Here is a 9,705-nt window from a genome sequence, read left to right on the forward strand (position 1 = left end):
AAATCAAAAATGACAGCACCCTATTGAAACTAGCGGATAAAAATTTGTTATGTCATACGTTTGTAAGACGAAGACAACACATGCGGGTGTGACGTCCTCTTAAGTACGTACCTAAATGCTTGAACCTATATAGTAATATAATATGAAGTTTAAAATAAATACGTTTATATCGTTTGATCTTTGATCGCTTTTTTAATATATATTTCTTCAGCGTAAAATAATTATTTATTTATTTATATTTAATATATATAGGTATACAGGGATTTACAAATATTGTGGGGATTATGTTAGTTCTTAAGGACTTCAGAGATCCCTGCCATTTTCGTAACACACAAATTAAAAGATCCTATATACATACCTAATTTTTATATTTATGTGGTTAGATTTTCGTATTAAAAAGTAATAACTATAGTTAATAATAAAAAAAAATACTGTTAATGAAATTTAAAAAAAAAAAATTTTAACATTTATCTTTAAAGGATAAAATCTTTAATTTATTTTATATTTTATTAAAATTGTTTTATTTATTTAAAACTATCAAAACGATGATAAGACTTACGTAAGAAGTTTTTTTGATTATTTAGGCACATATTTCAATTTGAATAATCTTGTTTCAATTGGCTAATTTTCAATTTTGACCTATCGACATTAATTGATTATCAATTCTGTCTTTAGCACATTAACAGTTAAACATCACTCGATCAATTCGTGAATTCAATCATCATATCACATACCTGACCGACCGACCGACCGACCGTTTTATTGAGTTTATTATAGATAGGTAGATAATTTACGAAATGCGTGCATGCGTGCTGTGGTGTGAATGTGTGCGTAATAATAAGCGATTTAATGTGCGTACCTATATCTAACGTACCTATAGTAGTATAGTGAACAAGATAGAACTTTACTCTTAAGTAAAAATCTCAGTATTTACTTAATAGCTGTAAAAATAACCAAAAAATGTTTTAAAAAAATAGGGAAAATGGGAATTTTTAACAAAATATATAATATATATTATATAGATTTTAGTTTTTTTACCAAAAGCATATTACCATAATCTATATATGGAATCATTTTTTAAATATTTAGGTTCATTTTTTAGCTATTGTGTTTACGATTTCTATCATCTACAAACGAATTTTTTCCGAAAAAAAACTCAAATATATGCAAGCAAAAATCCTCAAAACATTTGTGTCTCAAGTACTATAGTGCATCTGCGTATAATTAGCTATAACTATGGACTATTATTGAGTTTACTTTTAAATAATAATAAAATACATTATATAAATAGGTACATATCTATATTTGTACATCTAATATAAAATGACCCTCCACAAATTTAAAATTTAATATTTTCTTTTTTTCAATTTTTTTAAGCTTTAACAAAATTTGAATCATATCTGAGCTGTCATTTTTTAGGTACAATAAAGTGCACGAGATCAGCCAATATTAAATATTAATAATAATATATATTATTATACCTAGGTATATACAGAATAAATAATAACGAGTATCTGACATTTAAATGTAATTTTCTTGAAACATTTGAAGATCTTCATTGTATACTCTGTAATATATTGTTTAATGATTGTCCTTACCTCTATATATAAGGGAAATGTTAAAATAATTGAATATACTTATACATTATACCTACTTAAATAAACGAATAAATGTATATCTAAGTACATGGGTACCTAATACATTACCATTATGCATTACCTATTGAATATTATGTTCTGTTTCAGTCGCTCTGGCTTGCGGTCTCAAAGACTCGGTGCGTCTCAATAACCTATTCACGTTATTGAATTGTGCAATCATGGTCATAGTCATCGTTGGTGGTTCATTTCACAGTAAAAATTATTTAGTTAAACGATTTGCCGTATGCAGAATTTAATGGTTTGTATAAGTTATATCGATTTTTGTTTTCTCGGATCTCAGTCGATTTCAAAAATTGGTCACTACCGAAAGCGGAAGTGCCCAATTGGGCAGGGGAAGGCGGTTTTTGGCCTTACGGTCTGCAAGGAGCATTGCAAGGGGCGGCCACGTGCTTCTACGGGTATGTAGGGTTTGACTGTATAGCTGCGTCTGGCGAAGAAGTGAAAAACCCTCAGAAGTCATTACCATTAGCCATCGTATTATCGCTCTTCATCGTGTTCCTCGCCTATTCCGGAGTGTCCGCCGTCCTCACGTTGATGATACCGTACTACGCACAGGTAGGAAACGCCGTAAAAAAATGAACTCATCTAATAATAGATTACATGATAATTTTTTTTTAAATTGCTCAAACCCAAAAAACCCATATACGTATTATAAATTAAATTTATACCAATGCCAATGAAAGATTCTTCATACTTTTTATTTTATTTTTGCGACTGCCCTATTATTGGTGTGTCAAACTCGGGACAGTCAGACAGTCTTAAAATGATTTTGAACATGAAATCCAATTCTTTACAAAATTGACATAATTGCCTAAAGACATTGATGGTGCAAAAATAAAGGTTTTTACTATATTACAAGTATGAAGTAGCCAGTAGATACCTACCTACAAAGTGTACTCGTAAATTATAATAAAGAATCTACAATATCTACTTTTATTTTGTTGCGAAAATATTTGAATATATAACACGGTATAGGTAGGTGGGACGACTCAAGTCATAATTTCGCTGTAAGAAAGACGTGAATATAATATAAATATTATGAAAAATGCAGCTAATATAATATAAGATACATAATATTATTTATATTATTAATTTATTAATTTAATATTATTCATCATATACGTACAAAGTACACAGTCATAGTTAATAATTAAAAAGTAATAGACAAATAATAAATGATAGCGATGTCAAAAATATGAAAATACAACTAATATAATATAATATACCTATATACACATTAGGTACATCAATATGATAATTTAATTTCATATTGTTTATCATATACGTACAAAGTACATAGTCATAGTTAATAGTTTAAATGATATTAAAAGTTATGAATTAATGATATTTCTCTCAGGTTGTCGTCAATCGGTCGATTATTATCGTCATCATTCATCACATATCTGTTTAAGTCCAATCACAGAATCTTTATATTTTTTTTTATACAATACACGTGTCTTCAAAATAATTTACTAAATCTGATATACATTCTTTATTTCCTATTTAAAACTAGGAATCAACTAAAGTTTCAAATACCTACTGAAATTACATTATTTTCTGGTAAATCTCCCAAATCGACTGGGTTATTGAGAGAATGTTACTCTATGGATTTACACATTGAACTTTATTTTCGTAGTTACCACCTTACCAATGGTACTTACTCTAATCTAATTTATTTCTACTTTAAGTAAATTAACCAACTAACCAGTAACCACTGAACCAAACACGGAACTACGAGCTACATCGGCAACTGCAGCAATATCTTACCAGCTTATGCGACATTTTTTGTTTTTTGACATATTTATCGCTACATTTTTGCTGCAATATTTTTACCATGACATATATTTTATAAATTATATGTTGACATATTGACGAACCATGGATGTACCTGGTGTACCAGGTGGATGATGTAATATGTGCTAAATACTGATATATATTTTAAAAATCTATTTTTGTTCCAAGTGACAAGTTATACCAACACCCATAGGCGCAAATAGGGGAGGGGAAGGGGGCTTTAGGGGCTAAGCCCCCCTAAATGTCCATAGCCCCCAAACATTTCCTACATTTTGTTTTAAGCTTATTTGATATTATAAAATCCCCCACCCAAATCCCAAACGCTATTTGCGCCTATGCCAACACCCCAAGTTTACCAGTTTGACATCGATAATATTAAAATACTTACGAATATTTTAAATACGCATTTATGTCTAGGACGCAAATATGCCATTAAGTCATGCGTTCGACGTTATTGGATGGACGTCTCTGAAATGGATCATAGGAGTAGGAGCAGTTTTCGGGATGTGTGCCTGGTAAGTATACCCAAATCACTGAGAGAACGTAAGTTGCTTGCGCATCCAAATGAACGCAATCCGCAGTCTTGAGGTCTAAAAGGTCTAAAAGTCTTCCACCACGGGGTGCCTTTATATGTATACAACGGCGATGCTGCGCAGTCTAGCGGCAGCGCCAACGGTTGACAGGCGGCACTCGCACTGGTAAAGTGGTGAGAAACCGCAGCAATAGACAAGTTTTGGGCGCCGCCGACTTGCGTTCTCTTGGTGACTTGAGTATAGTTATACTTAGTATGCAATTATGGAAATATAATCCTATGTACAACAATCGAACATTTTAACGGTTGGTGCAGCCATAGGCAGCATTTGGGGAGGGTCACCAGGGAGCAGTTGTACACCTAGAAAAAATATTGAGAGGGCAAATTTATCATATTTAATGGGTCAGGAATTGTGATTAATTTTGTCCTCTCTCCCAACAATTAGAACCAATCACCAAGTGCCACCTATGGCTGCAGATATTAATATTGACAAATAATAAGAATAACAACAATAATATTTGAGTACCTACCTAACGTTCTTAGCATGTTCGGTTCAATGTATCCACTGCCGAGGATTTTGTATGCAATGTCCAACGACGGTCTGATATTCAAAAGTTTGGGGAAAGTACACCCAAGGTTCAAGACTCCATTTTTTGGAACGATATTTGCCGGCATCATTACGGGTACCTACTGAACTATTTTCACTCATATAATAATAATATTTAGGTACCTATTAATGTATTATGTATATTAATATACAGAATGGTGATCACAATATAGAATACCTACCTATTGATTATTGATATAAAAATATTTGTGTTTAATTATATCAATCAATTTTCGGTTTTGTTTTTTTAAAAGGTTTTTTTGCCGCCTTACTAAATCTCCAACAACTAGTGGATATGATGACAATCGGCACTCTGCTTGTATACGTCATGGTCGCTGTTTGCGTACTGTACACAAGGTAAAAACAAAATTTGTCGGACATTTTCGTTACCTACATTTTTCGTAGGACTCAGCAATAACATAACACTACTTTTTCTATGTTATTATCTTGCAACAATTTTTATAATAGATATCAAGAACAGAGCGATATGGACTACGATATATTGGCTGACGAATACATCGAATCTACGGCATTGGTCACGATAAAAGTACAACACACAAAGAAACAAATACTGAAACAATTATTCAACTTCCACAAATTCGTGAGGGCAAACAGTCTGAGCAGTTATGTAGCGTCTTTACAAACGACGTGTTTCAGTAAGCAAAACCATATTTGCCCAAAGATATCGAAATACTTAATCGAAAACCATTTTTACCAGAACATAATAAAAAAATTTCAATTTCAGCAATCGTATGTTTGCCCCTTGGTCTTTATTTAAGTCACTGGTACGAGCTAAACAGTACCCATTGGATCATTGTTCAGGTTCTTGTAGGTGTCATGATTTTACAACTTGTATCCATCGCTATGCAACCAACGTCTAAAACTCCAGTAGCATTCAAAGTAAATCAACTGCCCGCTAATAATAATTATCATAATTCTATTTCAGTAAATAATATAATATTATGGTCTTTATTTTTTTATTTTTTTTTTTGTTACAGGTGCCACTTGTACCACTTACCCCGGCACTGAGTATATTTATAAACATTTATTTAATGTTCTTTTTCGACATATACACGTGGACGAAATTCATCATTTGGATGATCATTGGTTGGTATTTATTACGTCTTTAAAGAATATAAAATGTTTAACTTAGAGCTTATTTATTAATTATTAAAATAAATTAACAGAAGATTCTAGTCATAAAATAATTCTGGAATCACCGCAGATATATTTGTTATTACTTATTATTGTTTGTTAAATTTATAATTTATTTTTTAGGTTTTGCCATTTATTTTGGATATGGTATCACGCATAGCAAGGAAAATAATCCAGAGATAAATATTGTCAACAGTAGTCAGTCAAAAACGTCATTAAACATAGATTGACATAATATTTTTAATATTTTTTTAAAAACATGTTCTCATTACAATTGTCAATTATCATCAATGAAAATAATATACAAATAAAAACATTGTTATTTATAACCTGCATAGCAACAAATGTAATTTCTCATTATAAGTAGGTAATCACTCAGAGGTTTTAGTAATATTTGTCGTCGTATTCCTACACGATAACTAAGGTTAACACACCATGAAATAGTTTGATTCCAAACATAAACTTCTATGTAAATTATTAGGGATAAATTGGGATAGCCACTATACCTATAGTAATGTGCACCATCGTAAGACTTGAATTTGTGTATACATATATAGGCATAAGCATTGACATAGGCGTAAATGGTATATGGTTACAAATCTGGGGGGGGGGGGGGGGGGGGGCTATAGAAATATCAATTAACACTTGTCATGAAAAATATTATACAACAAAATAATTTATAATACTGACACAACGTTAAGTTAGGAAATACTTTAATAGGGGGAGTATAAGCTCCTCTAAGCCTACCAATTTATACCTATGAGGCTAAGGAAAGCAGAGCCAGCTGCAAGTTTTTACTGGAGGCAGTGGTTGTATGGTTGTGTAGGTAACCTACCTATAAATTGTATTTTGTTGCAATAAATTATGCTGCATAAGGGGAAGTGATGCAAACATGATCTCCCTCATATGGTGCCGTGGTGATTCAATAAGAAAAAAGGGTGTTAGGTATATCAATAAATTAAAACATTTTGGTTTGAATGTGGCAACATCACTTTAAATGTTCTATCCTATTTTACTGAATGTATTATGGAATTTTAATTGTACGCGCTCTATACGCAGTATTTCCTTGATTGTTTGATTTATTTAAAAAAAATTAAGTTTAGCATTATTACCATAGGCGCAAATAGCATATGTGATTTGGGGGGGCTAAAACCTTACTTTGATAATATTGAATAAGCTTAAAACAAAATTTAGGAAATATTTGGGGAGCTTAGCCCCTAAAGCCCCCCCTATTTGCGCCTATGACTATTACCGATCCCGGTAATGTTAGTTCAAACTAGGAAAGGGATTGAAAACAGTTATGAAAACGACGATTAAGTTACTTAGATTTTCAAAAGGAAGGAGCTTATTTTAACCGCTGTTAAACTGCGCTATACTATTTATTTAAATGGTGATCTATACGTAATAGAAAAAAAATTGTAAAATGTTATTGTTTTTCCAAAATATGTGTTGGTGACACACCTGTTGAAGGCTTTTTTATTACAAATAAATGTGAAGCAACACATGGACCATAAGATAGCCGCCACTGATGTACCCAGCTTATCTATTTCATTATGCGTTATTTGAAATTTTGTACATATGTCTCGTCGCTTTCATCTCCCAATGGACCACGTTTAAGTTAGGAACTCATGTCATAATGCTATGATATACATATCATTCATCAACAATTACATCAATATAATACGAGTATAACATTTTATAATTTGGGTTGCACAATAACTTAGGGTATAAAATGTATAATAAGCATAAATTATGTTTAAGTTTTTTTTGTACCTTAGTGCAACTTGAGTGAAGACACCCACTGAAAACTTACGCTCATTTAGTCCTTTAATATTTACTCAACATATGTATGTTAAAAATCACATCAATATTCTTTTTTTGTTATAGGTAGGTTATTTGGATATTATTTGTTTAAGTTATGAAATTATGATAATTTGAATAATTTTTTGCTATTATGTTTTAGGTTATTAGCTTTACAAAGACAAAAATATAAAATGAACACATAATTCTTATAAGTTTACAAACATTTATTTTTTTATTTTATTAAATATATATATATAAACAAATACATTTCTTACAACTAGTTGTTATCTTTGAATGAGCCTTACAATGATCCTTGAATTTTACGGTCACGAACCTCATCAACCCAGTGGGCTAACAGAGCTGGGCCTGTCTTAGGCCAGCTATAATAATAATTTTCTGGGGGTGTACCTTCTTCTAATCTTACAAAATAATGACAGTACCTGTACATGACTTCACCCATTCGCATCCTAGCATGTCTGCGCATACCTTTTATCACTGGACCTTTACCACAAAATGACTCAGCTAGAATAAAAAAAAAATGAATACTATTATAAAATTTGAAAATATAATAATAATAATCTGTTCTAAATTAAAACTGTACTTTCAGTGATCATATCATGTACCTACATTTAAACTTATTCACATTTTTAAATAATACTTTATAATACTTAAATTAATTGCCATTATAATTCTAGGTAATAGGTATTATCGTTGATTTTATAATAAAATAAGATGTTGGTTCATTGATATTAAACAGAAAATAAAATTAAAAAATTTAATTTAATTTAACTTCTCATCCAAAAAACATAACAAATGGTTTATAAATAACTCGATAAATAATAAATTTATTAATCTATCTTAAGGTTGCTACAACATAATCTATTAAACTAAATAAGAAATCAAAAATGTTTGAATATACCTATTATATATTACCTGTACTGTTGAACTAAAGTAACTTAAAATTGATCTAAGCATAAATTACTGTTTAATTATTGGTGGTAAAAGGTATTGAATAATGAATATTAAAAAGAAACATTATAACAATGTTATTGAGTTAAAATTAAACACAGAAATGTTAAAACAATGTGATTGACAAAATTAAACAAATGTTATTCTTACCAATCCACAGATTTGTCTTAAATTCAACATTATGTTTTTCGATGGCTAGCTGTTGAGCTTCTAAAATAGTATCTTTAACTATAGTGGCACCTTTACGCCCGACCAAGGGTAATTGTTTTAGTGCTTCGTCCACAGACATGCCACGCACAAAGCTCGCGACATACCACATTTTTTTGGGGCTGTATTTGATATTTAATTTTTGATGACACACAAACTGTAACATTAAAATAAAATAGCATAATTCAAGTATTCAATATAACCACATAAATGCTATAGTTAACATACAGCCGGTCTTCTCTCTTCCCCTGGTTCCTGTGGTGGGTATATAACATCATTATATGATAACCACCGTGTAGGTTCATCTTTAGTACCAGCTAATTTGATGGAAGAGGTGCTGAAGTCCGTCTTGGGAGTAGCAAATAGTGCCACACATTCCCGAAGATTGATGAAACTTGATGGAAGCCTACTATGACAAAGTAACGTCAACTTACTGGTCACACAATTTAACATTTTGTGTTTTAACTTTTAACAGACTATTTTTTCTTAGAAATTTGATGTACAAAAACTATTGTTCTTATTATTTCGAAAAAAATGTTAGTACCACAATTAATGACAAATTTAGAGTTCTAACTAACTTAAAAATAAGTACACAACTGTAAAAAACTCGGTAAAAGTGTGAAACGGCCAAACGAAGTAGGTACAAAATACTATTTTAGTTTTTTTTGTTCAAATGCCAATAAAATATTATCAATAAATAACAATATTATTTGATAAGCAATAATTTATTAATTTACAAGAACCACATGATAATATTGGGCTGCCCAATTTGGGCCTAGGTCTTATCTTTTAAACCGCGTCACGATGTAGATATTATATAATATTATCTACATCGTGTACCGTGTAATGTGCCCAGATGTTTCATTATTTACTACTAGATAGCGTTGAAAATATCGTATAAATCCATTGTTTACCCAGAGTAAAAGGTCTATGTATAAATCCAAAATTATGAAAAATGTAAATAGATACCACGGCTTTGG

General features: G+C 30.9%; 2 protein-coding genes across 2 annotated transcripts in view; one reads left to right on the top strand and one right to left on the bottom strand.

Moving 5' to 3' along the window:
* LOC100162798 (high affinity cationic amino acid transporter 1) overlaps positions 1-6,087 on the top strand; it is a 15,832-nt gene extending 9,745 nt beyond the window's left edge. The window contains exons 4-12 of the mRNA XM_001951928.5: positions 1,746-1,850; positions 1,939-2,213; positions 3,870-3,967; positions 4,528-4,667; positions 4,846-4,948; positions 5,060-5,247; positions 5,337-5,491; positions 5,590-5,698; positions 5,870-6,087. Coding sequence (XP_001951963.1) covers positions 1,746-1,850; positions 1,939-2,213; positions 3,870-3,967; positions 4,528-4,667; positions 4,846-4,948; positions 5,060-5,247; positions 5,337-5,491; positions 5,590-5,698; positions 5,870-5,976 — 1,280 coding nt within the window. The 3' untranslated portion in view covers positions 5,977-6,087. The remainder of the gene's footprint in view (positions 1-1,745; positions 1,851-1,938; positions 2,214-3,869; positions 3,968-4,527; positions 4,668-4,845; positions 4,949-5,059; positions 5,248-5,336; positions 5,492-5,589; positions 5,699-5,869) is intronic.
* Positions 6,088-7,755: 1,668 nt separating this feature from the next.
* On the bottom strand, positions 7,756-9,325 carry Mrpl22 (39S ribosomal protein L22, mitochondrial). The gene is made up of 3 exons (NM_001161982.2): positions 8,954-9,325; positions 8,669-8,882; positions 7,756-8,071 (listed from the first exon to the last, which is right to left on the bottom strand). The coding sequence occupies exons 1-3, from the start codon at positions 9,176-9,178 to the stop codon at positions 7,851-7,853; spliced, it is 660 nt and encodes a 219-aa protein (NP_001155454.1). The 5' UTR covers positions 9,179-9,325; the 3' UTR covers positions 7,756-7,850.
* Between the last annotated feature and the right edge of the window lie 380 nt (positions 9,326-9,705).

This window comes from Acyrthosiphon pisum, chromosome A2 (assembly GCF_005508785.2).
Source record: "Acyrthosiphon pisum isolate AL4f chromosome A2, pea_aphid_22Mar2018_4r6ur, whole genome shotgun sequence".
Classification (NCBI taxonomy): Eukaryota; Metazoa; Arthropoda; class Insecta; order Hemiptera; family Aphididae; genus Acyrthosiphon; species Acyrthosiphon pisum.

Excerpts from the sequence above, each read along its gene's own strand:
- Mrpl22 (NM_001161982.2), bottom strand. The coding sequence starts at position 9,178 with ATGTTAAATTGTGTGACCAGTAAGTTGACGTTACTTTGTCATAGTAGG. Across the intron at positions 8,883-8,953 it reads GGGAAGAGAGAAGACCGGCT|TTTGTGTGTCATCAAAAATT; the intron begins GTATGTTAACTA and ends TTAATGTTACAG. Across the intron at positions 8,072-8,668 it reads TAAGACAAATCTGTGGATTG|CTGAGTCATTTTGTGGTAAA; the intron begins GTAAGAATAACA and ends TTTTTATTCTAG.